Source organism: Varanus komodoensis, unplaced genomic scaffold (genome assembly GCF_004798865.1).
Source record: "Varanus komodoensis strain SLA01 unplaced genomic scaffold, ASM479886v1 scaffold20_1, whole genome shotgun sequence".
NCBI classification, from domain to species: Eukaryota; Metazoa; Chordata; class Lepidosauria; order Squamata; family Varanidae; genus Varanus; species Varanus komodoensis.
The window spans coordinates 13,063,224-13,078,307 of record NW_025335587.1 but is presented as its reverse complement, the minus strand read 5'-3'; the positions used below and the strand labels follow the sequence as shown (position 1 = coordinate 13,078,307).

Genomic DNA, 15,084 nt, shown 5'->3' with positions numbered 1-15,084 from the left:
CACTCTCGGTTAACAACAACAATTGCATAGACGTGCTTGTTTTTGAGCAAGACTTCATCGCTCCGTCACCTGGCTTCACACCTGGGATTTTGCTGGAGACCTAAATGATTGTGACACCCCCTCATATCAGCCCCCAAACCTTTTCCCTTTCTTTCCATTAAGAAAGGATGGGTCAGAGACTCCTCATTGGTAGCACCAGAACACCTCTGTGTGGCAGGACCAAATATATGAATAAATGAGGGGGCAGGAAAATCCCATTAACTTTAGCCAAAATCTACATTTTCTCCCTCATTCCAGCAGCCAGTATAGGAAGCATGGAAGTGCTGAAGCCAAGGGAACTGGGGAAACGTGAGCAGAAAAGAGAGGCGCCTTAACACGACTGGAAAGTGAGAGCCGGCAAAACCAAGCTAAGCTAATGTTGTGCTGTCATATTATCTTTGCAGAAAACTGCAAAAGCAAGCAGTAATTTGTCTAGGCACCAGGGTCGCTGGCCCAGATGTGGGCAGTTGTTCCAGAACCCGCCTCACATCGGTAGGATTTCGGCTCACACCTGTTCTGGGTTGTCTGTCTGAAGAGAGGCAGGCACAGCTTGGGAATAATAAACTCAGCTGAAGGGACATTTCTCCGGGGGAGAAAACGCAAGCGTTGACAGCAGCTGTCCAAGTCCATCTCTCCCTAATCGACTTAATCCCCCTCAAAATGGCTCTGGCAGTTAGTCCCGGGTGATAGATCAAGAAGGTCGAGTGAGTTACAGGCACCTTTCGACCTGTGGTTGTTTCCTTGCTCTCCGTAACAGTTCCAAGCATGGCAGGATACACCCAATTCCCATAGGACGTGGTCCACCCATGTCCAGACTGCACCACTTCAGAGAGCAGGTGGAGAAGGCTCACCAAAGCCAGGGCTTCTCCAGGTGGAGGAAAACCTTGCACACAGAAAGCAAGCACTGCAGGCTGAGCTAGTCTACCCTGAGGTGCTAGATTGCTATGTGAAGGGAGTTTTTTAAAAATTCTGGAGCAATCTTCTGTCTGTCATGTAAGCCCCCCACTCCTGCAATTCCAAGTGGTACAGTCCTGAAAGAAGTCTACCGTATCTGTGAGAAGCAGGTTAGATGAACTATGAACCTCTTTGTTAAGTTCTAGGACCTTCTGCTACAGTTAAATATGATCCCAGCGGCAAGAATCAGTTGCCCAAAAGGGGGGAGGGCAAGGGGACACCACCGCTGAGGGCCCTACAGGGGTGCTGCAGGCAGACTCCAGGATAGGACCGCAAGTGATGCATAAATACCGTGTTCCTGCAACCGCACCGTCATTCTTCCCCAAAGGTTCGTCCAACTCAACTCCACACCATTCCCCTTTGGCAAAATCAGTTTCCCCCACGTAGCGTACCACACCAGTTTTGGTTCCGCCAACCTGTTAAATCATGGGGAGAGAAAGAGAGGAAAAAGCCATCATTTTATCATTTTATTCTATTTTACAAGAATAGGGAAAAGAGACAGAAATCAGTAACAGGTCCATATCTGGTCAGAGTTTGGATAGTAAAAGAAAGAGGAGGGGGGAATCAACCTTGTTTTTTTAATGGAACGCTTCTTTCAAAAAGAACTACAAAAAGAAAATCACGCAATCTGTTAAGAAACCAGGACAAGCCTAATCAAGATAGGGAAATGAGACTGAAATCAGTCATGGGTGCATACGGTGTCACGGGGCCTGACAGCAAAACCAAACGATTTTTACATCGCAAAAAAACCCAATTCTACTCCAACTGATTCAACATGCTTTTGAACAGTTGTCACCCCTACTGGGTCAGCGTTCTGTCACTAGAAGCATTTTATGTCGCAAAACATATCTAGGCAGTTCAGAGCATAAATTGCACGACCCCAGAAAAACCCCGCCTGGTTTGGTATTCCAGTCACGGTACGCAGAGCAAAAATGATGAGATGGGGGCAAAATACAGAAGAGCATCCAAACGCCAGCTGGCCAGCGAACAGGTGGCATCGAGGGCCACAATTACTAATGCTGCCCAAATACATGCACAGCTTTTCCCTGTCTGCTTTATTTAAAAGTTTGCTGACCATTTGGTCAAGTAGAATAGGCCCCATTGAATGCGAGGTATTTGCTGATGGCCAACAAGGGAGAACATTCCGAGTTGACAGGAACAATGCTGCTGCGCCAATCAAACAAATTTTTCCACTATTCTTTTTGTTTCGTTTCACTGGTGAAGGGCATGTCCCAGATGGAGGATGGCGACTAGAAGGCCTTTTCTAAATCAGCAGGGATCGCCCGCCAGGACCAAACACACCTTTTGGCACAGAAATAGTTTGACACCCAACTGCAGCCGAATTGATATCTGAGTTTTTGAGCTCGGTAGAACATGAAGACATTTTCCTTGGGAATGACGAAGCAATATACAGTATGTTCTTCGCTTCGGGAGGAGCAGATGCTTTTTTATAGATTCTCACCCATTTTTACCCACAACATAGACAAGATAACCTTAAGATAGTCAAAATCAGCCTCTCCAAACCACAAAGCCACATATTAGCCACCTCCCTGTCCCTCTCCCCAAGATTTATTTTTTAGCATGCTCCGAAGTTTAAATGTTGGTCTCCTCTTTGGCTGCCTTCCAGCTACTTGCAGCTGCGAAATGTCATTTTATAAAACTTGATCAGGTCCGCTTTCACTGCCACCCACCCAAAGCTCAAGGTTCTGGGTATTTGGTTGCCCTTTTTGGCACCATTTTCATGGGCCTTCAAGAGCTACTGAGACCTACAAAATTATGAGTTAAGTTGTGCTTATTCACAACCACAGAGTCTTCTTGCAGCACCTTAAAGAGGAACGCAAACACTTATGCCAGGAGAAATGTGTTGGTCTTTAATGTGTGATGAGACTTTGATGCTTTTGCTGCCACAACAGGCCTTAGCAGCTGCTCTAAAAACTGTGATCATGGAGACGTGGAGAGTTTTGCATGGAAATCTTTTTCTGTGCAGCTTCAAAGATGCTTCTAGAATTGGGCTTTTTCCCCCCAATTAAATTACTTCATCAACTCCAAAGCAGAGGTGGGTTTTCACAAAAGTCTCCAAATGCAAGAGAGAGGGAGAGAGACTGACTGTCTTTTGGGCACGCCTTGTGAGAAGCAACATGAAAATAATCCCTTTGAGAGCCAGAAGGAGAGCAAAACCCTAAAATTACTGTGTCCTGTAATTGTGGGGCAGTCAGAGTTCCAACACTGCCTACACACTCAGCTTTGCCATGGGCCAATTTACAACACTTTGATGAGATGAGCAAAAAACAGAAGCTTAGAATCGCATGTTTGTGCACAAATCAGGAAACAAAGGTTGAGTGTAGCTATGTATCAGCGCGAGAACCTACTTCCTATGAGGCTCAGACTTCCAAGCTGCAGTGGAAGTTGTTCCTCTGAGCATACCTAGGGGGCTGCCTAGTGCCAGTCCCACTTTCTCAGGGACAGGTTGGTTTCCTTGACCCGCCACTGGGAAACGACTCCCTTGTTTTGCTGCAGGAAAAAGCAAACGTGCTTGTGCAGCTTGCAAGAATTCAGAGCCCAGCTCCAGAGAGTCTCTAGAGCAGAAATCTCAGAACCAAGAGTAGGGGCAACTCGTTCTCCGGAGAACATACAAGCACACACACGAGCCCAAATCATTCAAGGGTTGTTGCATTTTCTGGCAGAGCTTCTGACAGCAGCACGTAGCCACCTAGCCTTCCAGGGCGCTGACGGACCAGCAACTGCGGAGTACCAGTGAAATGCTGGCTTGCATGTCAACTGCGAGAAGCCAAGGAAGCCAAAGTGGGTAGAAGATTGGTGTTTTTAGACATGGGACCTGCAACCAAATGTTGCAGCATCTTCTCATTCATTGACACAGATGTGCACAATTTGTGAGCACCCTGAAGTTTTGGACAACAACTCCCATTATCCCCTACATTGGCTAGGCTGACTAGGACTAATCCCTAATTATAGCCTTAGGGTGGCCTTTACCGGCCTTCGTTTCCAAACCACGTATCCAGCATTACTCTCCCGGTTGCTATTCTCCTCTTCCAATGGAGAAGCGTGTCTGCATCTGTGGATCACCCGAAGGAGAGGGCCTCTTGCGCTATATCCTTCACCGTTCGTTATATTTCCTAGGGAAATATTTTTCTCTAGTGCACTACCCGCCTTTAACGCCTCCCCCGATTCTGAGAAACCAGAGTTTTGCTGGCGGATGCTGATGCGCACGTCTCTTATCAAGTTTCTCCTTTTGCTCTGGCAGCCAAAAAGAGCAGAGCTGGGGAGGCTGTGGAGGGGACACCTGACTTACACCTGGTCTGTCTTTTAGTATTATGTTTTGATTTAGGGTTTTATTTGTTAATCCAATGTTTTAGCCTATGGCTATATGCCATAAACTGACTGACTGACTAGGACTGGTGGGATTTGGAGCAGCAACTTCTCAGCTTGTACAAGTTGCTTTTTTAAAAGGTGGCTGTATTCACACATCGTGACCAGAGAGACACTTGTTTAAGTAATTTGTTTTATCATGGCTTTCATCCGCCCCACTCGGTTCTCCCACTGTTGGCATGTGTCCCATCGGCTCCTGTGCCTGAAATTCAATCCCAAGGTGCATCGCTCCCTGCTAGGCCCTCACTGGTCCACGCACAGAGGCTGGATGGATAGAGAGGCCCCTGCAGTTGCCACTCTTTGCAGAGGACTCTGTGGTAGCCATGTACCAGAGCCATGGAAACCATGATGCCCGGTTCAGACAGTGTGACAAGCCATGATGGAAAAACTGTAAAACAAATTGTTATTTCTTATGGTTCCTAAAGACCCAACTCACCATGGTGAAATACCATAACTGGGTTCAAACATGACAGACAGAATGGTAAAAATCCACCATGGCTTCTTGTGTTGTCTGAACGCAGCCATTGTTTGCACCTTGGTGTTCCTTCCCCCAGCTCCCAGGAAGCTGTACTTGGCGATCGGGTGTGGCTCCATCTCCAAAGGCCCTCTTGGTGCCCAAAAACCAGAAGGCCCCGCCTTGCTAGAGGGGAGCTTGAGCTGGCTGGTGTTTTCCGATGCCGTGCAGACAGATTGGGCTGGCTGCAATTACCTTTGCAATGCCTCATTCTGAGGTCACGAGAATATAACTGCAGAGGGCATTTTCCTCTGGTGCTCGTCAATTTTGCATCTTTACTAAACTCTCAAATTAGGGGTTTTCTTAAGTTCAATTTACACGAGCTGGGAAGGGCAGGAAAATGTCATTTGTGTGATTATTATACAAGGCATTTCCAGACAAGAGAAAGCAACTTTGGCTGCAGAACTGAGGGCTGAAGAGGAGAGGAGGGAGGAATTCTGAGAGCTTTTCTTTTTTTAAATGTCACTATTAAAAAAGTTTGGGGCAGTCCCCTTTTTCTGTGTTTTTTCATGCAAATCAGTGTTTTAGAGCAGTGTTTCCCACAGCGCTGCTGCTCTCCAGATGCCCTGGCCGACAACTCCCATAACCCCTCAGTTACACAGCAACCGGGGGATGATGCGAGTTTTACTCTGGGGGACACCCAGACGGATAGGGATTCTGTTGTGGCCAGTTGATAAAATTGTTAAAACGTACAAACAGCAATAGCAATTGTGCAAGCAGTTGTGCATTTTGCTTGCACAAACATGCAAAATAGGTGGTGAACACATACAGGACTTGTGCAAACATAAAATGCAGCAGTGCAAGGAAAGACAAACTGGCAACTGGATCCTTGGTTCAACCCAGATGTTTTCTAGGCGTTTTGCATGTCTGAAACACTAAAATATCTGTGAGAGAGTGCTCTTATCTTTGCAAATTGCAAGCTTTTTTTTTTTGCAAGCATCTGTCCACAGACTGAGCTGCCAATGAGTGTCAAAGAGAGGAGGTGAAGAACCAAAAACTCTTAATTTCCATGCCTGACTGACTAAACTTAAGATAATCATATATTCTGCCTCAGGAGAAATTTTTAATGCAAGTACCACGGGGCAGAAAACATCCTTCAATACTCTGCATGTGCCAGGCCGAAGGACGGCCCTCTGAGAGAATAAGGGGCGGCTGCCACCAAACGTTGCAATAGGGAGAAGGGCTGTAAACAAAACAGAAACACTTCCTTTGTTTGTCTGATTCAGACGCAGAGGTATAAATCAAGCAAAGTTTAAAGTCTGGTTTTCTTTTGCTAAATTATCTAGCGGAAGATCTTTCCTTCCACGTACATCCCCAGCAAGGAGACAGACATGCAGCCTAAATTAAGTATCGAACTTCCTCTACTATTTTCAGATAGTGGCACAATTCTCAGGAATGGTTTGCATCTGCCTCTTTTCCGTTCACTGGACACCCCTTGCCCTCTGCACGGTGAAACAGTCGCCAATTCCTGCAGGAACCATTCTGATTTAATTCCTTCATTCTGTAAATGTTTTAATGAAGTAAAGGATTTTTTTTTTTAAAAAAAATCACCATGTTTGTCCTGCATTATGTCATCCAAATAGGAGATCATGTTCCCTTGCTGCTTGTCTCCAGCACCAGGCATCCTCAGGTAGATTGCTCCTCAATCTGGAGGTTCCATTTAGCTATTTGGACAGACACGAGGAGCTTCTGAAAGCAGGAACTTCAGAGAAGCAGAGCTACGAGGAGTTTGTGGGGGAGAGCGGAAGATTATGTGGGCGAGACGTCCATTTTCCACACCTTTTGCGGATGGGAATGACCTAAGGCTAACGGAGGAGGGGAACGGCGACAACTGTCCATTTACGTTCTTTATTGGGCCAATGAGCATGATCTGGGCTGGAAACAAAGCCCAGTGAGGAAAGACTGGGAGAACTGGGCCTGTCCAGCCTTGTGGAGAGAAGACTGGGTGCGGGGGGGGCATGAGACCCCTCTAGGAGTCCCTCCAAGGCTGTCACAGAGAGAAAGGCCAAGATCCCTTCTTGCTGATGCCAGAGCACAGGACACGGAAGAACGGGCTCAAGTTACAGGGAGCCAGATTCTGGCTGGATATCTGGAAAAATTTCCTGACTGTTAGAGCAATTCAACAATGGAACCAAAGACCTAGGGAAAAGGTGGGCTCTCCCACATTAGAGACTGGGCAGCCCTCTGAGGAGGTGGCTGAACTGGGAGGCCTGCACCAGCAGGGGGTTGGACCCGATGGCCTTCTTGGCCCCTTCCAACTTTCATATTCTCTGGTCCTGCGATTCGACAGTCATTTTCATGTTGAATGCTTTTGTAAATAACACACTTGTGGCAACAAACCTGCAATTAACAAGTGAGCTAAACTTAAGAACAGCTGAGGACCGGAAGGAAAAGAACCACAAAAGCAAGCAGCGGAAAAGCCACTCCTTCCCCCAATCGGCCGCCGCTCCGCAACGTAGCCAACAGCAAGGCCCATCAGCCACAGCCAGCAGGGTCACTGCATCACAGAACCAGGGGGAGAGAGTGCTCCGGGTCTATTCCTGGTTGCAGGAAAGAGAGCAAAGACAGGGTGACCTCAGCTGTCTCTCCTTAAACTGCTTGCACTGCACAGGAAGCCCGGCAGCCGCTCCTCGGACGACGGCGGGGACTGGGCAGGACTCCGTGCCACACAGCTCAGCAATTTTTGCCCGCCAGGCGCTGGCTGGCGTTGGGCCTGTGGCATCCCTTCAGCAGCAGAACTAAAAGGCCAGGGACTTCGGAACAGGTCCACACAGGGAGCAGAAGCCGCCATGCGTGCAGCTTTCCACATTTCTGCGTGCTGGTGAATAATCCCAGTGCAAACCCGAACGAGCAAAGGGGATGCTCACAGGCGACAGCCGGAGGACAACCCTATAAGCAACAGGGTGTCCCCAGAGAGGTTCGCCTGGCACCGGCGTTCCCTTCTTTTCAGCACCAAGCCCTTATGATTTCCCCAGCATTTTAAGGTTTAGATTGTGATTTTAATTGGGGTTTTATCATACAGAATTGATGCTGGGCTTCACTGTTTTATTGTAAGACTGGCCCAAGACTAACGGGGAGTGGATGGTATAGAAAAGTTCTAAATAAATAAATACACTGTCCGAACCCAAAGAGAGGGGGGTGGGTTTCAACCTGAGGACTGCCCTGCCCGATGCAAATCACAAGGCTACTCTGCAAGCAAGAGACTGGAGCACCTCGGCAGCTCGGGAGAATTTCAGGGGCAAGTCCTTCGACTGAGAAACATCAGCCTGGCACAACTGCTGTCTAGTGAGCCCTGGCTACCACAATACTTCAATTCCTGCTAGGAGATCCGGGAAAATCTATCCTTTCCAACAGGCCATGCCGAAGGAGATGAGAGAGAGAAGCAGAGCCGTTCCACGGACCCTGCAAAGGACTTATTTTGTCCTCTGCCCTCCCCATCCATTTTTCTCTGCATCCTGCGTCTTTTCAGGGTGCAAGCCCATGGGCGGTAAAACGATCTTGCTTTGCTGATTACGTAGCCAATGCAAGAACAAGAATAATATCACTGCAAAACATTCATTACGCTAACTCAAAGGTCACAAGGGCTACGATGCAGGGAAGATCATATTTAAAGCATGTCAAGCCATCTGCAAATAACAGGATAATTAATCTTTTTTTTTAAAGAGCACCTTTCCAACTTATAAGCTACTCTTGCATGGCCCCTTTCTTTCTTCAGCCACCCAACCAATTTTGCAGCCGAAATTCCAACACAGAGAATTAAGTATTTGCAATGCTCAGGCACGGCTCATTCTAAAAATTCAGCACCGAGAGCCTCCAACAGCTCTGGCGGTTCATTGGCGGTTAGAGGAAGAGCGACGCGACTTACGAGGACACGGTCTCCGAGCCGGAAGTCTTTGTCCCCCTTCTTCACTGACCCGCTGTCGGACAGGTTGGACCCGGATTCGTTCCCGGTCTTCATGGTGCTGTTAAGCACGCTCTCCCGCAGCGGGATGACGCGGGTGGAGAGGGGCGGCGTGGAGGTCCCCGAGTGAAGGGACAAGTTCTGGGCCGTCAGGGACTCCACGGAATGGGCATCGCTCCCGGAGCCCTCTGCCGTGGGCTGGCGGGTCAGCTTGGAGGGCCGCGTGAAGATCCCCTGCAGGGGCTGGCACTCGAAGTAGCGGACGCTGCCCACGGAGCCATCGTTCTTGCCCACCGGGTCATCCAAAACCACTCCTGCCCACTGTCCCGGGGCAAACTGGGTCTCTCCAAGATACTGGATCACGCCGGGCTTCACTCCGTTGACCCAGACGCGTTCGCCCACCACGAAGTCCCCCAGGAATTCGTCGCCCACTTCGGCCACTTTGGACCCCGCCGGCTTCTCGGAGGCAGTGGTAGAAGATGTCGAACCTTGCTTGTGCAGAGGAGACCCTGCAAAATCCAGGAAGGGGAAACAAGGTTGTGTGAACATTCAGCTTTCGGCAAGGAGCGTCTTCCCCTAAAGGTTGGAGAAGACAGACACCCATGCTTTCCAAGAGTAGGAAGCAAGAAAAGATATCTCCATTTGTGCATATTTTATTTATTTTTACTTAAAAGTTTTTTAGAACGTCCCTTACCGTAGTCTCGGGACGGTTGAACAAAGTTAAACATATCCATCATCAGCATCTCAGAGTTGCTCTTTTTGTGTTTGGCTTTTTGTTCTTGCGCGATCTTTTGTTGAATTTGTTATAGATCGTTTTATTGTTTTTAATAGTATGTACTGTGAGCCGTCCCGAGATGCCAATGGCATGTGCTGACAGCATACAAAAGTTTTAAATAAATAATAATAAATAAATATCCATCAACCCTTGGTGGAGTCACGTGGCAGGACTTCTGGGGAGAAGTCCAGTTTTGGCAGAGGTCCCACAGATACACCAGAGGAGACTTAACATGTATTGACGTAGTTAAAGGCACCTCTTCCACTATTAGTTTATTGTTTAGTCCCCAAGCCATGTCCAACCCTTCATGACCCCATGAACAACCCTCCTCCAGGCTCTCCTGTCCTCCTCCATCCCCCAGAGTCCACCCAGCCCCACACCCACCGCCCCAGTGACCCCATCCAGCCACCCCATCCTCTGCCGTCCCTTCCCCTTTTGCCGTCAATCATTCCTGGCATCAGGCTCTTCTCCAGCAAGTCCTCCCTTCTTACTAGGTGGCCAAAGTATAGCAGGTCAGGTACTAAAGCTGAACCTCAAAGAGCAGTCAAGGCTGGTTTCCTTTAGGATCGACTGATGGGATCTTTTTGCAGTCCAAGGGACTCTTGGGAGTCTCCTCCTACCAATAACCATCCCATAGATCACAAAAGTGTGGGGCACGGGGCAGTTTGGCCAGTGCTAGCCACCACACTGGGCAGGTTCACACGACATGACAACCCACCCAAGCCGCAGTCGATTGGTTGGTTCGGGGACAACCCACAGTGCACCTGAGAGAGCTTCGCAAGGGCTGTTTGCTTCCTTCTTTCCTCTCGGTCCTTCAAGCAGTATCCCAAAAACTTCACAGGGGGTTCACAGAGTCGTTTCTTCTCTCTACCATGTTCAGGAGCTGTTTTTGGCTCCCAGCATCTTTTCTGCACTTTAAAGGGTTTTCAAAATAATTTTGGAGACTGCAAAACCTGGCTTGAAAGCCAGCTTGCACGATCCTCATTTTAACAACCGCTGACGCGCCTTTCAAAGCGCCCAAGCGGCACTTTGGCGGGCCTGCTGGGTCTTTTTATTATTCTTATGTTTTGAGCACAGAAACTGTGCCCAAGGAGGCATGCATTATTCAAACAAAAGAAGAAGATGAGCAGCAAAAGGGTGGAACTCAGACGTTCGCAGCTATGCTAGGGCGGAATCCGATGCCTTCATTTGGAGCAACGTCAAGGAGCAGAGCAAAATCCAACCCAGGCCATTTGCCCGAGAGAGGATTCCAGTTTTTTCCCTTCAAAAGGCAAGCTATCAAGAGAAGGCAAAGGCAGAAGTGATCATTCTCAGAAAGGGGGGAGGGGCATTTACATCCCCTTCAAGAAAAACACCCCGTTCTTTTCCCCCCTTACATTCCTCAGGGTGGGCCTGACTTTGCACTTTCCTCCAAGGCTGTGGGGACTTGCAAAGCTGCAAAAGTGTCTCCCACTTCTTTTTTCAGGGGAAAGGGAATTATGACAGCTTTGACAGCAGCTGTCAAAACTTAGGGTCCCCTTTAAAAAGTGACGTGTGGCTGTCAGAATCCTCTTTCCCAAGATTATCATGGGAGGTACCTTTACACTTTCCCAAAAACTTTGGCAGTGGCTTCCACCCCCAACAATATTCTAGTGGATGCTTCAAATTCCTGCCTTTGCAAAGATCCTCCTCCACCTTCAGACGCCGGGGAGCATACGAGTTGCACGCCTGTGCTAAATGCACACACAAGGCTGCACTTGCTTAAGGATGCTCCAACAGACTTCCTGGAATCTTCTTTCTCAACTCTGTGAACTTTGCCGATTCCTCCGGCTCTCTGGAGGAATTTAAACGAGCCTGACAGCCTAAGCCACCCCATGCCCAAGACGAGCTGAAAAGATCTCCCACCTATAACATGCCAAAAGCAGTGCCTGGAGCGCGAAAGCAAACGGTGGGATGCTCCAATGGGTGCCGTGTGTTCCTAGCAAGCTTTCAGCTCCAGTGAGCATCCGGAATACGAATTAAAGGCACAAATGAGCTTTCACTTACAGGCCTGTAAGCAGCAGCCTGTGGTCACAAGCCTGGCCGAAGGGCGATGGCTGGAGGGAAACACCAATTCATCTGGAAAGGGAGAGGGCTGGGCAGCCAGGACACAGCCCTGCTCTTCGCCCTTCCACTCCCAGCACCCGCAGAATGGGGAGTGACACGCTGTGTCCGAACGGCCAGCGGTCAGGAGGAGGAGAAACAGGCATGGCAGCCTGCGACTAGGGCTCTCTGGGTAAGATGGAGGAGAAAAGCTTCCCCTGAAAGCACCGCAAGAACCAGCTTGTTCTCAAAACAGAAACAGAGCGAGTCAGAAGGGGTCTCCCGGGCCATCTAGTCTGACCCTGGCTCCAGCCAGCTCCACTCACAGCATGCCCACCATGCATGTCCAGCCTGTCCTTGAACACCCGCACCAATGCGGCCTCAGCCACCTCCAGGGGAAGCCCATTCCACGCCCTTGGGGTCCTCACCGTCAGGAAGGGCTTCCTGGCATCTTGGATCCCTGAGCTTGGCTCCATTGGAGCGCATCCTGCCCTCCTCCGCAGAGACCCACCGTGCATGACACCCCCTCACATACCTGCACATCGCTCACAGGTCCCCTCTGAGCCTCCTCCTCTCCAGGCTGAAAAGACCCAGCCCCCTCAGCCTCTCCTCACAAAAAGGCCGGCCACTGCTCCTGCACGAAGCCACCAGCGAGTGCCACGGCTGAGCCGGGACCAGAGCCTGGGGCTCCCAGATCGCCAGTCCAGCGCTCAGACCAGAGCAGCTCCAATGTCCCAGGACAAGAGCAAAGAGGGGGAAAGCACAGCATCTGAAGCACAGGGGCCCGTCCTGAAGGGCGGCTGCCCTTCGTGGCAGGACCCAGGCCCAAGCCCTGGCAGCTCCAAGTTTCAAAGAAAGTAGGTAGCAAGGGAGGGAAGCCAGAGCCGGCGTCAGGGTTCGGCATGATCGGTACCTGCGCAGGGCCCGCTCCAACAGGAGACTCTCTCCCCTGGCCACCTGCTGCCAAAGGTGCCTCTGGCTCCAGCCCAGACACCGAGGGAGATCAGACGGAGAAGCAGGGCCTGCCTCAAGCGAGCCCTTAGGGAGGATGATTTGGGGACTGGAAATGACAAGGAGAGATGGAAAGAACTGGGCACGTTCAGCCTCGAGAAGAGAAGACTGAACGGGACGTGATATCGCTCCATAAGTACCTCAAAGAGGAAGGACAAGATCTCTCCTCGATCATCCTGGAGTGCAGGACACGGAATAATGGGCTCAAGTGCCAGGAAGCCCAATGCCGGTGGGACATCAGGAAAAAATTCCAGACTGTTACAGCAGGATGAGAATTTGACCAAGGGAGGTTGTGGACAACAGGAAAGACACTAGAAATCCCCCCTTTGTGGCCAGTTCCTCCAGGACCACAGACAAATCCAGCTGCTGGGAGGATGGGTGTTATCAGCCCGGTCGGTCGGAGGAACCCCAGGGCCAAACAGGCTGTGACTTGAACCCTTCCTTGATAAAAGAAAAGACAAGCCCAGTGCAGCGGGTGCGGAATGCTTCCCTGGGAGCAAACGGCGGGAGCACGTTCCCTTGTGGTTCAGCTCGCAGATCTCGAATCCTGGCAGCTGGCAAAGAGGTGCGTGTTAAGGGCGTGTACGTTTAATTAAATAATTCCTTCGCTTTTTAAGAAGTTCTGTAGTAGAGAACAAGCGGGGAAGCAGAGGGGCGCTTCCTGAAGGCTAGAAAGATGCTCCCAACTGAAACTGGCTCCCATCCACCCTGGATGGAAGGACGGAAATGGCCGATCAAGCGTGCCTTCTACACCAGGCCATGCGGGATGCTACCTCCCATCATCCCTGCCATTTCACTGTGCTGGAAGTTGGCGTTCTGGAGGGCTATACGTTGACATGGCCCGGCGGGGTGGGGGTGGGGATCTCCAGGGTCTGAACCAGGAGTCTTTCCCAGCTATGCCCAGAATCATCTGTGGCTGAACCTCTGACAGATAAACCACGTTCTCAGTTGCATCTCTTCCTCAGATTTGTGCTCAGAGATGGCACACAAAGTCCCGGGCGATGAGAGGGACAGGAATCGCAAGATATTTGTTATGGGGCAATGCTGCAATGAGGCTGGCACTTACCCCCCTCCCCCCGAAGGACTGCATTTTCAGTTCATTCAAAGGCCAGGAGGAGAGCTGCAAACTGCACTGAACTTTAGCATTCGGGGCTTCTGGGGGAGCGTGCGGAAAGCGCCGGGCAAAGTTTGGCTGGAGGGGACGAGGGCACTTTGTCTTGCCACCTGGCAGCTTTGCGACGAGGATACAGCAAGCCACCCTGAGATGCTTGCAGGGGACGGGATAGGAAAGCTTTTAATAAATAAATAAAATAAGGAAATAACCAGAGGCTTAAAAAGACATTACGTTCAGAACAAAGCGGAAAACACAAAGAAAGAGGTGGAGAGAAAGTACTGGGAGGTCCATCAAGCTGAAAGCCCAGCTGCTTTCCATGAAGGATAAAATGCACGTTTTATGATGCTGGGGAGACATGCCCTTCCATTAGTGCTCTTTACAGCACTGGCTTGGTGCCCTTTTGGGCACGAAAACCCTGCCTTTTCAAGGTTAGATCAGGCGAACGGACAAAACGCCACCCTCACTTTCTAGGTCCGGGGGTCCAATCCTAGCTAGGCTAGCCAGGAGCATGTGTTCCTTTGCAGGACTACCCCATCCATGTTCCATTTCAAGATGACCCCTTTTGAAAAAATGAAAACGCCTCAATAATAGCTACAAATCCAGAAGACTGGAACGGTGAGCAAATAAAAAAGAGTTTTTCTCCAATAAATAGAAGTAAAATTTGCAAGCTTTGGTGGTGAGCAGAACATATCAAAAAGTCTCCAGAACCCTGTTAGGCAGGGGAAGGCCAAAACTGTCCACCCTCACTGATATTTTCTGCTTAAATGGGCGCAGGATTGCACCTGAAATACAGCTTAGATTCTTTGAAGCGTTGTACCTTATTCCAGCTCAGCACAGCCGTTGCCTGGGATGACAAGGAGCTAGGATTAAATTAACTTCTGAGCAAAGAATTGGATAGAACCCTGTGGGTAATTCCTCCTGCTGCTGCCAGGACTGAGACGTTTGGAAGAATTTCCACTATTTAAGAAAGCTTAAAACTTGTCGTGCAAAGTCCTGGAATTTCTAGGTGGGGGTGGATTGTGCAGGGAAGAGTGGGGACCCTTCCTCATCTTCATCTTCTCCATGTTGGTGGTGGTCCCTACATCTGGAAAGCCCATGGGTCCACCTTCCCCAACCTGGTGACCTCCAAATTTTGGGGGCTTCAGCTCCCACCAGCACAGACACTGGAAGAAACACTGATTGTCCGAGGCCGATTTGGATGGCAGCAGGTTTGCTCGGCACAGAGGGGAAAGTCCGTCATTTCATCTGCCCAAATCTCCAACTATTTACAATTCAGGGATGACCCCACTGGGTGCTAGCAAGATGCGAGCAGGAGACAGGCCTTTCCC

At 49.8% G+C, this 15,084-nt stretch overlaps 1 protein-coding gene across 2 annotated transcripts in view; it reads right to left on the bottom strand.

The window, feature by feature from the left end:
* CLIP2 (CAP-Gly domain containing linker protein 2) overlaps positions 1–15,084 on the bottom strand; it is a 75,317-nt gene that overhangs the window by 35,752 nt on the left and 24,481 nt on the right. For both annotated transcript variants that reach the window (XM_044429812.1, XM_044429811.1), the window contains exons 3-4: positions 8,760–9,304; positions 1,285–1,409 (exon numbers count right to left, since the gene is read on the bottom strand). In XM_044429812.1, coding sequence (XP_044285747.1) covers positions 1,285–1,409; positions 8,760–9,304 — 670 coding nt within the window. The remainder of the gene's footprint in view (positions 1–1,284; positions 1,410–8,759; positions 9,305–15,084) is intronic.